Source organism: Sorex fumeus, unplaced genomic scaffold (assembly GCF_029834395.1).
Source record: "Sorex fumeus unplaced genomic scaffold, SorFum_2.1 ptg000063l, whole genome shotgun sequence".
Lineage (NCBI taxonomy): Eukaryota > Metazoa > Chordata > Mammalia > Eulipotyphla > Soricidae > Sorex > Sorex fumeus.
The window spans coordinates 80,376,431-80,393,503 of NW_026606120.1; the positions used below are offsets into that span (position 1 = coordinate 80,376,431).

The 17,073-nt window shown below is 52.7% G+C and overlaps 1 protein-coding gene across 8 annotated transcripts in view; it reads left to right on the forward strand.

The window, feature by feature from the left end:
- The window catches only part of TANC2 (tetratricopeptide repeat, ankyrin repeat and coiled-coil containing 2), a 413,565-nt gene extending 404,093 nt beyond the window's left edge, over positions 1-9,472 (forward strand). For all 8 annotated transcript variants that reach the window (XM_056126689.1, XM_056126692.1, XM_056126693.1 and 5 more), the window contains 4 exons: positions 613-704; positions 2,490-2,636; positions 5,267-5,367; positions 6,745-9,472. In XM_056126689.1, the coding sequence (XP_055982664.1) occupies positions 613-704; positions 2,490-2,636; positions 5,267-5,367; positions 6,745-8,713 (2,309 nt within the window). In that variant the 3' untranslated portion in view covers positions 8,714-9,472. The remainder of the gene's footprint in view (positions 1-612; positions 705-2,489; positions 2,637-5,266; positions 5,368-6,744) is intronic.
- The last annotated feature ends 7,601 nt before the right edge of the window (positions 9,473-17,073 follow it).

Here is a 17,073-nt window from a genome sequence, read left to right on the forward strand (position 1 = left end):
AAATAATCCAGGCATCTGTAAACTAACCAGTTTAACCTGCTCTTTCCATTCGTGGGTAAAGTAGTCTTCTTAACACTGGCTTGCTTCATTCGAACTGTGCTCCTGGTTCCAAGTTAATCCCAGGGAGTCCTGTTCGATTCCTTGCAAATGAAGGGAGCCTGTATAGCTTCCCAAGCATTGCCCCTCTGCAAAGTACGTATTTCAAAATTAAGAGACTGAGCAACTGGGAGTCTTGAGCCCCAGTTTCTAAAATATGGCCCTCCTTTGGATTTTTTTAAAAATCTGTGATATTCATTATAAACCTCATCTTCCAATTTTCTGACTGCAAATAACTCGACTCAGCCGGTGCCGGCACACGACAGTAGGCAGGCTCTGCTGCCCCCCTGTGGTCAGCCTGCAGACCCGCACAGTCTCCGGATTCTTATTTTAAGGTGAAAACAAATCCAGTGCAGCTTCCTTGCAGAGGGAGTCATATAAGATACTCCAGGAAATTGTTGTGGAGCAAGTTGTTCTCTCAGCAGAAATTCCCCCAGGATGTTTTTTTTCACCTAGCTTCCTACCACCCTTACATTGTATGAGTTTTTTACCCATCATGCATCCTGTACACTGCAGGTCCAGCCACATGGGCGATGGCCACCTCCAAGCCAGACATCATGATCATCCTGTTGAGCAAGCTGATGGAAGAGGGGGACATGTTTTATAAGGTGAGGGAAGCAAGGAGCCGACTTTTCTCCAAACATGACCGCTGGCTGCTTTCTACAGGTAGAACCTACCAGAATCCAGACGATTCTTATCCTTGTTCTCTACGCAAAGGGAAAATTTCATCCCTCAGTGACAGGCTCATTTGGCTGAAGGCTCCTGGGGGTTGCCTTCCCAGCAGGAGAACAAGAGTGGCCTCTGTGTGCCAACAGCTGGTAACAGGTGGTTACATAGATGCTCAGTGGATCTGCTCAGTGGGACCTGGAAGCTTCAGGGACCCCAATGGGTCTGTCATGCAGATGCTTCCAGGCTGTAGGAACAAGGCCTTGATCTTAGTGTGCAAATTTATGCATATGGACTTACAAACTATCGTAGTAATCAACTTATTTGCATTCCTGAGTAAGATAGGGAAGGGTTTATGAGTCAGATAGCAAGTATAAGATATTCTTGAAGTCACACCCTAAATAACAGCCAAAGAGGAAGAGAGGGTCTTTTTGTGCTCACAGTTCAAGCTGAAGCTCCGTCCCTAACACAGACTCCCATGGCCTGCAGAGGAGATTTCATATCAGTTACCTCATACATTAAGATTAGCGGAATCATCTCCCTAAGATGACACCGGTGGCACCAGTAGGTGGCACCAAGACATCCCAGAGCCCAGAGATGAGGAAATGATTCTGATGAAGTGCACTGCTTTCCCTTCCTGCCCAGAGTCCCAGGTATCTACTGAACGCCGACTCTTGGGCTTCTGGAAAGGAGTCCTGAGCCGACTGATCCCACACAGCTTCCCCAGAAGGGAGCTCCTTCCTGTGGTGTCCTGTGTAAGGATCTGATAATGACACTGCTCCCAAGGCCGAGCACTGGCCTCTGCCTCCTGCCGAGAGGAGCCAAGTAAACTACTGTTCACACAGAATTCTGTCTTAAGAGACTCCAATATCTCCATAGTGAAAGAGGTAAAAGCGAAAACCAGCATTGTCTCGCGCTGCTCCAGAAATGGGAGGGATCTTCCAACTTTCTGTGACCAGGCATTCAGCTTAGTCACAGAAGGGCTTCATCCCATGCAGACGGCGTCACAGATTCCAGAGTTCACCTCTCTGTTACCACCCTCCCCCATGCCTTTCTCAAAATCTGGGAAAGCCGATTCCTATTATTTTTATGGCATGAGTGAGGGAAACCTCTGTTAGACTGTTTTAGTGCAGACATGAGGAAGAGTATGCCCTCTTGGAGAACAGGCATGATGGAGCACCAAATGAGAAAAGAACTTCCCACACAAGACTCAGAAGAACACCAGGGGCCGGAGTGATAGTACAGTAGGTAGGGTAGGGCACTTATCTTGTACATGGTTTAACCTGGTTTCGATCCCTGGCACCCTGTGTGGTCCCCTGAGCTTGCCAGGAGTGATCCTGAGCTCAGAGCCAGAAGTAAGCCCTGAGTACTGCCAGGTGTGGCCCAAAAACAATAATAATAAGTAAAATGCTAATTAAGTAAGTGCTAATTTTGGAGTGCTGGGACTGGAAAGTGCAATGTGTCACAGAGAGATGCACTCGGGCAATGAAAAGCTTCTCTGCAGACAGCCAGTGTGGTGTCTTGGCAATCGAGAAAGTGGGGACCTGTTTTCCTGTAACACTGTGCCCTATTGCACCCACCACCATGGGCTAAAACCCAACCTGTAGGCTGGTATGTGATTGGGGGGAGCCTTGGTAATGACTGAGGAGCAAAGGAAGACAGGGAATGGAGAGACTGGCTTCCTCCATGGACCAGTAGTGTGATTTGCCGTCTTGTACTCCCCTTAGAAAGGGAAAGTGAAGGAGGCCGCCCAGCGCTACCAGTATGCTCTGAAGAAGTTCCCTAGAGAAGGGTTTGGTGAGGACTTGAAAACCTTCCGGGAGCTAAAGGTGTCTCTCCTCCTCAACCTCTCTCGATGCCGAAGGAAAATGAACGTAAGTCCTGTTCCTCTCACCTCCTCTCCACAGTCCTCGAAGTTGGCAATTCACATGACTCACTGGCTCTTACCAGGCCCCCGAATCCTTCACTGCCCCATTTGGAACTTGGATGTCCTTCACAGAGCACTGACATTCACGATTTGAAAATCAAGTCTTTAAGTTAAAACTGTATCTCAAACCATGAAAAAGCCAGTGCTACAAGGCTGAGGCAATAGCACAGCGGGTAAAGCGTTTGCCTTGCACACAGCCGACCTGGTTCAGTTCCCAGCATTCCATATGGTCCCCCGAGCACCACCGGAGTAATTCCTGAGTGCAGAGCCAGCAGTAACTCCTGTGCATTGCCGGGTGTGACCCAAAAAGAAAGAAAAAGCCAGTACTGCAGGTACTTTATAGTTTCTGGATTTTTCTTCACACTGGAAGTGCTCAGAATACTCCTCCCCAGCATGAGCAGGGGCACTGGCATTACAGCTGCACTTTCCCGGGCCTTGGGGTCATTCGTCCAAGTGCTTTAATCATTTAAAGAAGAGCTGGGAAGAAGCAGAACAATGCACGTTAGGGCGCAATCTCTAAGACTGGCCTTGGACTTAAAGTTCTTTCCTCATCTCTCTATTCCAGCACACCAGGCCCCTTCCTATTTCACTTACTGACTCCTTGTCACTTCCATGGGTCCCTAGGTCCTTCCTGTGTGCCTTGCAGAGATGGTCTCAGCTGCCCTCAGCCTCTGCCCTCTTGGCACGCAGAATAGCCACCAAGGAGAGCACCCACTGAGATGCTGGGACAGCTGAGACTCTGGACCCATGACAGGCACTACATGAGGGTTCCCAGATCCTCTGAAGAGAGGAATCATCTTTGCTGGGGCCGGGAGATAGTAAAGTGGTTAGGGCCCCAACCATCCCAGAGGGAGGCCCTAGAGGGCCCCCAAGCACCACCTGGATGGCCCATGTCACCCCCACCACTGCAGGGCCTGAGCAGCACCACACCCTCAGGCTCTGGCATTAAATTGCACACCTAGTTAGCTAAGTGAGGGGCCCAGCACTGCTTGCTAAGCCCTCCTCCCATCCCACTCCCTGCTCCAGAAAGGCCAGTGAGCAGTGAGAATCTCAGCTGTACAGAAATGAGATTTCTGCCTCAGTGATGAGAGATGTGCTAGGGACGTCTGTGTGTCTGACTTTCAGTCATAGGCGGAGACCTAAACAGCTTGGCCATCAGAGAGCCCAAGCGTCTGGTGGGCTCAGGATAGTCTCAGCCCTACAAGAGGTGTGGCCCAGAGTGTAGAAGAGAGGGGGAGGGTGCCAGGCACGGCAGCGAGAGTCTCATGCAAAACAAAATAGCATCCAATATTATTGCACCAGCTCTTGGATTGCTGTGAGCCTGCTGGCTTCCAGGGAGCTTCTTAAAAACTGCCTCATCTTCCCAGAAACGATGACTGTTTCGACAAAGAGTGTGAGGAAAAAGGTGACCGTGGGTAGAAGAAGCTGGCAACTTGAGTGGAGGGCTTTCTCCCCAGACCCGCACTTGCTCGGGTGGCTCCCTGTCACCTCCATGGCTGACAGAATCTTTCTCTGGAGGAGAAAAACATGCCCGTTCATTTTTTTTTTTAACCATTCTCTGGCCCAACCCAGGTTCTGCCCAAGGTCCCGTTTTCTGCCGTATGCATCCCAGGTGCTTGCAGGGGCTGCAGATGCTGCTCCGGGGCCGGCATTTAGGAAGAGCAGAAGCTTCCCTTCAGTTTAGGACTCAGGGTCCTCCAGACTGTGACTTGGGGGCCCTGGCCTGCTTCCCGGGCTGCTCAGAATGTTGATGGATGAGACGAGCTTCTTCCAGGACCCTCAAGGGTCTAAGAGATGAGGTGACAGCTCAGAACCCACTCAGGGTCAGGACCACGCTTGTTGTTTTCGATTATTTTATTTTTTCCCAAGTAAGGAATGAGTTGAACGAAGGACTTGGCCAACAGGCCTCTGGGAAACAGAAAGGAGACTGCTGGGGGCCAGGACCAGTGTGTGGGCAGTGACACGGGTGTGGAAGAGAAAGTGCCCTGCACCAAGGAGCGGGCCACAGAATTGACCCAAGTGTGCCTGCCTGCCTACTCCCTTTGCGGCCCATGGCCAGGCAGTTCTTCCTGTCACAGAGCCTACTAGATCTGAACCCAGATCTGAATCCCAGGAGAAGCCGAGCACAGGCAGGAGGAGGCCAAAGAATTCGTGTCTGTTGCCTCTGTGCATTTCCAACCGCAGCAGCATTGTTGGGTTGGGCTTTGTCTTCCGGGTTTGAGAGAAGTTGGTTAGAAAAGCAGAAAGAGCAAATGTGAAAAGAATTTTAATTCTTTTGGTGGAGAGAAAGTACAGAGATTAAGGCCTTGCATGCAGCCAGCCTGGGTTTGATTCCCTTCCAGAAATGATCTCTGAGTGCAGAGCCAGGACCTGAGGACAGCCAGGTGTGGTTAAATATCTGTGTACATCCTTATGGGCAGATAAATCCCTGAGCCAGGGCAAAAGGAACTTGTTAAGAACCCTAGGTGCTCCCACCCACAAATGTCAAAGAAATGTACATATGATCTGTTTTATTGCCAAGTTGCCTGCTCACCATCTCTCTTCTGTGATTCACATGCATACCTGTTGTAATGCCAGGATTTCGGAATGGCCGAGGAGTTTGCAACTAAGGCCCTGGAGTTGAAGCCGAGATCTTACGAGGCTCACTACGCAAGAGCAAGGGCGAAGCGCAGCAGCAGGTGAGGAAAGCAGGGAGCCAGGAGTCTCGGGTCTGAAATCTGGTCCGGGCAGCCAAGTGTTCCTGGTGTCTGTCCCCGGAACTTTGAAGGGTGAAGCATTTGGAGATGGTCCTTTAGCACAGGTGTCTGAGGAAAATGGCAGATACTGCAGGCTCTGGACACGTGGAGCCTTTTCCTGTGGGAGGAAAGCACCTCTCAGTGTTGGAGCATGGCCACCTCTCCCCAGAATCCTCAGTCACTGTCCAGGTTCCCGAAAAGAGAGCTGGAGCCTGAGGAGGAATCGCCACAGCTAAGCACTGCCCGAGCCTTGCTAGAGGGAAGTGGGGGACAGTCAAGGGCTCCTCTCTATGCCCTTGGGACACCCCCCAGATTAGTCTTCCTTAGGGGGTGCTCCTGAGGTCTGGCGGCATCAAACTTCTCCCCACCCAAACCCCTACCATCACACACACGCGCAGGGAGACAGGAGGTGCTGCTGCCAGAATAGAAGGGGCCCAAGAGAAACTCCCTCACTTATCCTTCATGGCGGTTTGACTGAGGGGCAGGCAAGTCTCCAGAAAGACCCAGTGAGAAGCCTTTGGGCAGCTCGTCTTTGGGGCTCCTGCCCACACCCTGTCCCACTACTGAATGCGCAAGAGCTGCCCGGGCTCACCATCCTGGGGCAGGTGGTCCTGGAAATGAAGGTCAGGTCTAGAGAAGACAGTGGCTGTGACCCTAGCCAGGTGACAACAGAGCTTTTAGCAGAAACTCACCTCCCCGGTTCCCTTTCCCCTGGGTCTCCCCTTTTCTGAGGACTGTTAGAGTGTGGGACTCACTCCGACACCTCAGGCCATCTCTTTACAGATCATGGTCTAAGTGGCCTCATCAGCCAGCCTAACACCTGATCCACAGGATGTGGCAGTGGAGGGCCATGCTGCTGAGGTGGGGGGAGAAGGGCAGAGGACCAGGTCCCCGCCTAGATGGGAAAGGCTTGGAATTTAGAGCCAGAATGTAAACACTAAGAAAAAAATCCTGCTGGATCAGTGAGGTATTTACATATTACAGCTCCTGGTCTCCAGGTACTTGAGAGTGACCCTGTAGATGACAACCCCCTGGGGCACTGACCCTTCTCCTGAAGGCCCAGCTTCCATAGATCCTGAGGCTGGAGGAAGATAGAGACTTAGGGGCTAGAGCATCTTTCTGGACCTGAGGCTGGAGGAAGATAGAGACTTAGGGGCTAGAGCATCTTTCTGGACTCTTCTAGAATGACATCCGACCTACTTCCTTCCAAGCCTAACAAAGCCAGAAACACCCCAGACTCCCCCAGCTGTCCCCACAGTTCCCCGAAACAGTGTTGATTCAGAATAACAGCCCATACTGTGTGTACGTTTTGTCCAACAGACAGTTTGCAGCAGCCTTAGAAGACCTGAACGAGGCCATCAAGCTCTGTCCAAACAACCGTGAGATCCAGAGGCTCCTGATGAGGGTGGAGGAGGAGTGCAGGCAGACACAGCAGCCTCCAGCCCCGCCACCCCCGCCCCCGCCGCCCTCGCAGCCCCCGCAGGAGCTCCCGGAGGAGCCGGAACCGGAACCCCAGAGTGAGGACATCTACGCGGTACAAGATATATTTGAGGAGGAGTACCTGGAGCAGGATGTGGAAAATGTTTCCATTGGCCTCCAGACGGAGGCTCGACCCAGTCAGGGGCTCCCGATAATCCAGAGCCCACCCTCCTCGCCAGCCCACCGGGACTCGGCCTACATCTCCAGCTCACCCCTCGGCTCCCATCAGGTGTTTGACTTCAGGTCCAATAGTTCCGTAGGTTCTCCCACGAGACAGGGCTACCAGTCCCCCTCACCTGCTCTTTCTCCCACTCACCAGAACTCTCACTACAGGCCCAGTCCCCCCCACACCTCCCCCGCGCATCAGGGTGCATCCTACCGCTTTAGCCCCCCTCCTGTGGGAGGACAGAGCAAAGACTACCCAAGCCCGCCCCCTTCCCCTCTCCGCAGGGGCCCTCAGTACCGGGCCAGCCCTCCCGCTGAAAGCATGAGTGTGTACAGGTCCCAGTCTGGCTCCCCCGTGCGCTATCAGCCAGAGGCAAACGTTAGTCAACTTCCTGGCAGACCGAAATCTCCGTTATCCAAAATGGCCCAGAGGCCCTACCAGATGCCTCAGCTTCCTGTGGCCATTCCCCAGCCAGGACTCAGGCTGCAGCCCGCCAAGGCCCAGATTGTGAGAAGCAACCAGCCCAGCTCGGCGGTTCATTCCAGCACTGTCATCTCCACGGGGGCCTATGGCCAAGTGGCCCATCCAATGGCCAGTAAATATCAGTCTTCACAAGGAGACATAGGAGCGAGCCAGAGCCGACTGGTTTATCAAGGCTCCATTGGGGGAATTGTAGGGGACGGGAGGCCCGTGCAGCATGTGCAGGCCAGCCTGAGCGCAGGTGCCATCTGTCAGCATGGAGGGCTGACCAAAGAAGACCTTCCACAGCGACCGTCCTCGGCCTACCGCGGCGGCATGCGATACAGCCAGACGCCACAAATCGGGCGTAGCCAGTCAGCATCCTACTACCCAGTTTGTCACTCAAAATTGGACCTGGAGCGTTCCTCCAACCAGCTGGGGTCCCCTGAAGTGTCCCATTTAATCCGAAGGCCTATCAGTGTCAACCCGAGCGAGATCAAGCCCCACCCACCCACGCCCAGGCCACTGCTGCACTCCCAGAGCGTCGGCCTCCGCTTCTCTCCGTCCAGCAATAGCATCTCGTCCGCCTCCAACCTGACGCCCACCTTCCGGCCGTCCTCCTCCATCCAGCAAATGGAGATCCCACTGAAACCGGCCTACGACAGGTCATGTGACGAGCTGTCTCCAGTGTCTCCCACTCAGGGAGGTTACCCCAGTGAGCCCACCCGATCCAGGACCACACCATTCATGGGGATCATAGATAAAACAGCCCGGACCCAACAGTACCCCCACCTTCACCAGCAGAATCGGACCTGGGCGGTGTCCTCGGTGGACACTGTGCTCAGCCCCACCTCTCCAGGCAGCCTGCCTCAGCCCGAGTCCTTCAGCCCACCCTCCTCCATCAGCAACATTGCCTTTTATAACAAAACCAACAATGCACAGAACGGCCACTTGCTGGAGGACGACTACTACAGCCCCCATGGGATGCTGGCCAACGGGTCCCGGGGAGATCTCCTGGAGAGAGTCAGCCAGGCTGCCTCCTACCCCGACGTGAAGGTGGCCCGGACCCTGCCTGTGGCTCAGGCCTACCAGGACAACCTGTACAGGCAGCTGTCCCGGGACTCGCGACAAGGGCAGACATCCCCAATCAAACCAAAGAGACCATTTGTGGAGTCTAATGTTTGAACATTTGTTGGAGTGAGACCCCTATGTTTTCACTGCACATTTTCAGGCTTGGTTTCCACATCTGAGGTAGTTCTCTGGCTTAATTTCTCATGTAGTTTCTGTGTGGTGTTCAGAGGTGGCAGCCCACACGCTGAAATCCTTTGCATGCAGCCGACTGGGAAGCTGGCCTCCAGTGAGCCCGGACTTCAGTTTCTCTCGTCTGTGCCCCAGCCACATGCTCTCCCCTCCCTTCTGATGCCAACAAGGAGATTGTTGTGCCGTGTGCTTGTCCCCAGGGAGCTCAGACACACTGGCCCGCTTTTGCCAGGAGACAATCGCTTTCACTGATGTTCTCGTTTTGTAAATGTCTTCTTCTTTTTACAACAATAAGGTGTTCTTAATCGTTTTCTTCTAGGAACTTTAGAAAGAGTGCAGTGCCCCTTTGCCTCTGCCTTCTCGCCCAGTGTTATCTAGACAACCACCCCAGTGCATTCTTGTGCCATGGTCTCCTGCCCTGGACTGCCAGCTCCCTGCAGTCGTCAGGTCTAGAATGTTCAGTTGGTTATTAGCAGTTTGCCTGTAAGGGTAGAAGCTTCAAGGAGAAAGAGAAGAAATCAGTCTGCTCAGTTGAAAGAAAAAAGTCATTATTGAAAGGTCACTGCATTGACTTTCCAAGCGGCTTCTAGAAAACAACTAGCCCTTTAAGTAGCTCAGTCAGCTAAGGAAATTGGATGAGAATCGTGGTTTGGTTTGGTTTTTAATAATTCACTGAGAATCATTTTTTAGGTTTTCAGTCAACAGTTGCCTGTGAAAAAGTTGCTCGAGCGGGCCCAGTAACGTCTCCATTGGAGACTTTGTTGTTACTGTGTCTGGCATATCGAATACTCTCGGTAGCTTGCCGGGCTCTCCGAGTGAAGAAGTTACTGGTTTTCAAATAGCTATATCATAGGGCAGAGAAAAAGACTTCTTCCCTGGATTCTCAGAGAAAAAGCTTTGTAGAAAAGCCTTGTCTCAGAGAAATCTCCTGTTTCGACCCCCTGTGGCAGCGTCCCACTGAACCCGTCCTCACGCCAGGCTCTCCTTGGGCCCTCTTGAAGCGCAGATGGTATAGTGGAGAAGTGGATTCTCTGAGAGGCAGATGGAATTCCCTGGAACCTGTTTACCCCGCGTGCGTTCTGTGCCGGGTGTGGTCTCATCCCATCTCGTGTGCCTTTGCTTCATTGTGTTCTGACAGGAACTGTGTCTTCTAGGGGAGGGGAAGTTGTTGATACTTGACAACCAGACACTACAGAGTACCTTGGGAGAAGACCCCTGTGAGCCTCAGTGAGAGCACAGGATGGAAAGGACGTCCCCCTCCGGTCTCTTGCCACACGTCTTCCATGCCTGGTGGTCAGGGGCAAGCCTGTCCTGTGAGTGGCAGGGGCCAGCCTAGGATGGACGCCAAGAACACTGCAGCCAGCACCTTGGCCCAGCCTGGGGCAGAGGCACAGCCACCGTCAGCTGTTACCCCTGAGCCGAGAGCAGACCTCTGAGCCCTCCTGCTCTTGCTGGTAGAGCGCTCGGGAAGGGCCATTTCTGAGTCCTGAGTGCCTGTGGTCACAATCTCCAAGAGCAGAGGTGGGAAACTTCTCTCTACTCACGTAAGTTCTGCCAGCAGAGGGCCCTCCACCCCCGAGCCTGCCCTGGGCCAGAGCCTACTGTGCCCTTGGCTAACATGCCCTTGCCCTCCCCCACTCAGCTAGACCAGGCATCAGCATCCTGACTCCCCTTCCCTCCTCCACCTCCCCCTCTCTCCCCATATGGTACCTGTAGCCCAAGTCTGCTCTCCCACCCGCTTCTTTTCCAGGGTTCAGTCCACATGGGCACTGCATCTGCCTAATGAAGAGCTGCTGAAATACTTCTCAATGTCTAGTAGAAAAAGACCCCTGCTTCCCTACCGCAACCACACACACACACACACGCACACACGCTCATTTCACAAACCTCACTGATGTCACTTCTTCCAGGCTGTCTTCTGCTGTAGAGTTAAGGGAACACCCTTTACACCCTTACTTACACCCAACAGTCTAAGTAATTTTTGTAGCTATTGTAAGAGGAAGTGATTTTCCCTACTGGCCTCCACTTCCTTTGGACTATAAATGCCCCGCTGAACCTGATAGAGCAGGAGAGAGGTTCCCTTGCAAGCAGACTGCCCGTGTCCTGTTCTGCTCCTTCACTGCCGTGGGTGGTCATAGGTGATTTTAGGATTGTATCTCAGAGAGCCCCTGCCCGCCTTCACCCCCTCCATCCCCCCCCCACCCCTGCACTGGCTGAGTCTGTGTCTTGCTTCACAGGAAGGGGGGTGGGGCAGGGATTTCTCTACTTCCCCAACCCCATCCCCCTGAAATGGAAACAGTGGTGACAGACGTCTGCGTCCAGGTTTCTCACCAGTTGTACACCTTCCTTGCACTAGTGGTTTCCATCACATCACGTCTGTTTTGGGTGTACCTGACTGTTTGGGTCTGTAACCCTGAGAAGTGCTGGCTATGTAACTGTGAGTGATGTCTTCGTTAGAAAGTAGCAAAACCACACCTGTCTTAGTGTATTTTTCAAGGAAAAGGAAAAAGAAATCAAGCAGTGGATCACAACATTTATAGCACAAAGAAAAAAAATTACTTGTATATAAGCATCAAACAGATTGAGAATTTTTAAATACAAAAAAAATATTTGCAGTGATTTTAAAGTGCTTTTCCAGCAGTTTTCTTAGGGACTCCTGAGACATGGTTACTTTATTTACTGGATCAGTAAGGCACACATTAACAATTTAAGAATTAATGTTTATTTACAAAGTAAAGGGAAAACCTGTGTAACGTGAGAATTTGGCATGGACAAAATGGAGACCATTTTGTATCTGCTGTTGTATCTTGTCCGGGTGTAGGCGCCCGTGCGGTCTTGCTGTCCCCAGTCAGCAGAGCGCAGGCCCTGTGCCTCTCCCAGGCGCCCTCTTTTTAGATGTGTTTAACTTAAACCGAAGGCTCAGGAAAATTCCACTAATTAGAATCATGTACAGAACCCCAGATAGTTGTCCAGAAATACAAGTTTGCTAATTGAGTTAAGCCTGGATTATTAAACACTTTTCCTAAATTATTGTAAACAGAACAGTTTAGAGAAAGTTATTCTCGGTCCTTATATTGTACAGTAGTTTATGAAACCCTCTCTAAATATTGGTATTTTTATATTCCAGAGATGTACCCAATAGAAAAATTAATCCGTATCTAATTTAATATCCATAAGTATTTTCCTTAGATTTTAGTCATCATGCTGTGGGTCACGTGGACATCACCTTGCTTCACTGTACATTACCACTAGGTGTCGCTGTGGCTCTGCACCAGGCTAGTCCGGGAGCAAAGAATGGCCTCCAGCTGTCCCCGGGGCTCAGAGGGTACAGGAGGTGGGAGCAAAGGCCTGGAAAGGGGTCGTCACACATCCGTGCCAACTGCAGCAAGATAAGCTCTTTGAACACTCCCTGTGGACCTTCAGCCACATTGGGGCTGGAGAAGGTGGGCTGCAGCACCTGGGCTCCGCGGTGGATGGAGATGCAAAAGACCCTTGTCTTCCCCACGGGCTCCCCCTCTGGCCCCCTCTGGCTTCAGAGGAGTCACCGTGGGGCGGTTCGATGCAAAGATAGTTATTTTTCTACTGCAGAAATGCCTTGGACAAAACCAGTCGCTCACTGAATCTTTGCCACACGATGGGACAGGCTTCCCCCAGCTGGTAGGACGTGCCTGCCCCTCTCCCTGCCCCTCGTGCCCCGCCTGTGTCCATGGGTCGCCTACTGGAGAAGTCAGTCTGCAGAGGCCCCCCCACCCCCCGCCGCCCTGCCGCAGGAGCACTGGGAGGTGGGGCTCTTCCTCCCTTTCCTCTTAAGAATTCCAGACTCACCATCCACCATGACCAACAACAATGAACCAAGGGCTTAGGGGTAAGAGCTACCTACAAAGATGTGTCATGGAAACCTTCACCATGCAATGCCTTGAACTCAGCTCTGGCTGCTTCCAAGAAGAGGTGGCTAGCTGGGGGCCTGGACACAGCACAACGGGGCTGGCTGGCGGAGCCACTGTGCAGAGCTACTTGAATAATCACTGGGTCTTTATCAACTCCTTTTGTAACAGACCACTCAAGGGCTGAAGTGTTGGTAACCTGCGTCTTGGTGTCCATTGCCTCCCAGCAGCTGACGCCCCTGAGATGCTTGTGGCCGCCTGATGGCCACAGTCAGAGCTTTGAAAGTTGGTACCAAATGAATGCGTAATTGGACACCAAAAATCAAGTGTTACTCTCATGTCTCCTCACCCATCTCCTCCTATTTCTTCCTGCTGATTCTGTGCTAGCCACACTTAAGCTGACCTGTCCGGTTTCAGCTGGATGCATCTAGATGCAGGCCAGCCCCACTCATTTATTCAGGCAAAATACTCTGGAAAGGAAGGGGCCTCGCTGCTTTGTATTCTGTAGCACTTGTTGGCTGGGTTTTTCTTCAGCTAGTCACCAAGCAGAACATCCAGTTAGAGGGACTAAGCTCGATCCTTTTGGTCCCTGGGACCAGACAGAGTTCTGGAAAATTCAGTACTTGAATGTACCTGCCTTATTGCATACCAACTTACTGGAAAGAGAAGCGCTGGTCCAGATCCAACTTCACTCCCACGTTCTCTCAGCGTTCCCATAAGTTCCACATCCTGTTCGGGTTTGTTTTCGGTTCAGGTTTTCCCTTTGGCTGCTTCCTGCCACAAGGGGCAGGTTCCTGGCCAGGCCCTGCAGGTGCCGTCCTCGGGCCGGGCCACCTTTCCATCCCACCCTGCATCTGTCTCTGTCCTGTCTCCTCCAAATCCAAGATGATTTTAATTAGTACAGACATGTACAGTCCACAATTAAAGAGTGATTTGTACTAATATGATTTTGATTCTTCCTCCTCTTTGCTGTCCTTTCAAGACACTTGCTGGAAAAAGCTTTAATGCACTTAGTTTTCCTTTAGGTTTTCTATACTCAGATGTAAAGGACTCTCTCTCTCTGTACAGTATATTCTCCAATGCATGTTTGTTCTCTCTCCTGATATATTGAACACCACACAGTTGTGAACTCGTGCGGTGGGGATGGCCCACACTCAGCAGAGGCATCTAGCCTCTGTGTATAAGGAAAAGACATTTACCTTCGCTGTACTTGCTTGAGCAGTTTTATTGTCTGTACATGTGAGCTGTGTGAGATAGATGTGAACAGTTAAATGAATGCATTTTCCTGCCCATGTATACAGATCACCATCTGTACAATGAACTGTATGTATGAAAGCAAATGTACTTATTTATAAATGGGTAACACTTGGAAAAACGTGGCCTTGTGCTCTCTCCTTCAGTATCAGCTCCTTCCCCAGGAGCTGGGCCTTAGGGCCAGGTTCCAGGGAAGGCTTAATTCAGGTGACTTAGTAGCTGGGGGCAGGGGAGCACTGAGTCCCCCGTGGGAGAGAGGGCACAGCGCCCCTCCATGCAGCTGGACTCAGGGCAGTTCAGCCCTGTTAGCAAGATGAGCCTCTTCAGGGCTGACTGGGGAAGGCCAGCAGCCAGTTCCACGGTAACAGCAGAAGGTACACCCCACCCAGGTTCTGTGCCAAGCCCAAGGCTGAGCAGACGGGAGGCAGTGCAGGTAGGGGACATGCTCAGCCAGAGCCAGAAGCTGGGACCTTTCCCCCTGGCTCCCCAGAGAGCTGGCAGCAGCTGCCACAGAGCTCTTGGTTTCCCCAAAGCTGTTGGGAGCCCGAATGCCACCAGCACCTACAGCCCTTCCTGCCAGGCCACAGAGGCACAGGCATGAGGGAGGAAGGAGGCCACTGCAGAGAAAGTCCCTGCTGTTCTCTGCATCCATCCCAGACCACCAACGCCAGCAGCTGCAGAGCAGCCCAGATTCCAGAAGCACCTTCAGAGAAGAGGGAACAACTCAGGACCTGGGGCTCTGGGTGCTGCATTAAAAGTCAAAAAGAGGTAAGTGGCAAAACGCAACCTCAAGGCACAGCTTTTCTAAGATTCCTGAAGCCTTGGGAAAGGCAGGAAACCGCAAACCGTCACACTGGGTTTGCGGTCACACCCAGTGGCGCTCAGGGTCTGCTCTCATGGTGCTCGGGGACCAGGAAATGTCAAGAACCAAAATTGCCTTCTGCTTGCAGACCATGTGCTACTCCCCACTGGACACTTTCTCTGGCCCCCAAACTTGTCTCTGTCTCATCCCCAACTTCTTAAGCTGCTCCAAGCAGAGACAAACTCAGCAAAGGTCTGCGGCTGCTCAGCCCTGGGTCGCAGTTGGCTCCTCCGGACACTTAGCACCTCTCAGAGCATCGCAGGCCAACAGGGAGCCCTGTGGCTTCTCCATCCGCTTTAAAGCTAGGAGCTGCAGGAGCTTGGAGAAGGTGGACACAGACTCTCCCTCCCAGGTGTGTTCAGTTGTGCCCCAGAGCCCTGGGAAGAGTCTTGGGCACGGGCCACTCCTGAGAGATCTCTGGGTGCAGGGGGGAGCACAATGCAGCTTCCATCTTCCCCAGCAAGAGACACAGATGAGAAGCAGATCCTGTTTCAGTAGCTCCAGGTCATGGAGTTCAGTGTCTGGCCACATTGATGTCCCCTTCCTTCCTCACAGGGGAACCCTGGAAATTCCAGCCATCCCAGAACACCAGCACTGCCACGGTGGGCCGGAAGTACCTTCTCTGCTCCCTTGAGGAAATTCCTCTAAGCCAGGGTCAAGAGGAATAACCTGGGAGGGATGTGAGGGCCTCCCAGGGAAGTGAAGGAGTGGCCCTGGAGTGGGGCGGGGATTTGAGTCCAGTCACTGACCGTCCACAGACAGGTCCAGACGGCTGGCACCCAAGTGGGAAGTGTGAGCACCCAGCAGGAGAGCCGGGATACCTGCCCACTGGTCAGCAAACAGAGGCACAAATGCTAGATGAAGGCCACAGAGGCCTTGACCAGAAGGAAGACGCAGGTGCGGGAGAGGCGCAAGGGGGCTCCGGTGCAAGGCCACTCCACGAAGCCTAGGCCTGAGCAGAGGGGTCTGTCGGGCCCTGGGAGTCTCCTCACCAACTTGTTCAGTTGCACCGGGCATTCTGGAGGAGCCCCTCCGCCCAGTTCCACTATAAGCACATCCCACCTGCCAAGGCCTCACAAATCACCTGAGATGGAAAGAAAGTCGGCGCCCACCTCCGGAGTCAGCCCTGAGCACTGCCAAGTGTGCCCCTACCCCCCCCAAAAAAAAACCTGGAAGTGGTGGCAGCTGGGGAGATGGATCAGAAAGCTGGGGTGCACACTTTGTACCAAGCCAGAAGCAGCCCCCAGCATGGTGGGCAGTGGCCCCAAAACCAAAAGTCATTTAAATGAAAAGCTGATTGGGTGAGGGTCCCTTTATCAGTTGCCTTCTGCTCCATCCGCCAGGCCTCCTCTGGGTGGAGAAAAGTTCTTTCCCTGCCCCAAATTCTTCCCCTGACCTAGTGAAAGTGCTTTCCCCCTCTCTCACTCCCCACCCCAGTGGGAGCCAGTCCGCCTGGGCCATGGAAGGTCTCTTGCTTTCTTTACCGTGGCGTGTCAGCTCCTCACCTCCCACTGCTGCAGAACCAGTGGCAGGAATCAGCTCAGCGGGCTCTGGGTTGCCACAGTAACAGAGATAACACGCCAGAGCTCTGCTGCAGATATTTATTGAATCATCATTTGCACCAACAACACATTGCACAGAGGAGTGGCCACAGGAGAATAAAATAAATACGCATCAGCCTTCCAGGCCTCACACCAGCAAAGAGACCAGCTTCTAGCCCTGGCACAATGCACATCGTACTCTGGAAGTTTGTCCAAGGTGGAGTTCCCGCATGTAAACATCAGATGATTCCAGTGGGTGCTGGGTAAAGGGAAGGGTGGAGCCAATGGCCTGCACTGCCTGCACACCCCGCCTGCCCGCTGCCTGGGGCAGCAGCACCCTGCTAGACCCACCGCAGAGGCGCAGGCCGGCGCAGGAGACCAGCTCCTTTCTCTACGGCAGCATTTGGATGAGGAAGGGCAGACCTGAAGGAGTAGTAACCAGATTGGGGAATGTGATTAATTGCTTCATTAAGCAAAACTGGGTCTGTCTCAAAACTGTCCTGCTCCCCCAAGCCCAGAAAATAAGGAAAGCAGAGAGAGAACATTTGCCAAGTCCCAGAAGCACAAGATCAATGCTCTAATCAGGTTATCTCTAGACTGAAGCCAAGAGCAATTCAGCTAACAGCACTCTGGGGTGAGGGTCGATCTGCCTGACTTTCTGCATGGGGGCAGGAGGTGGGGACTTCCAGGTTGGGGAGGGAGAGAGGCAGGCAAAAGGGAAACCACAGAGGCAGCTTTTGTTTC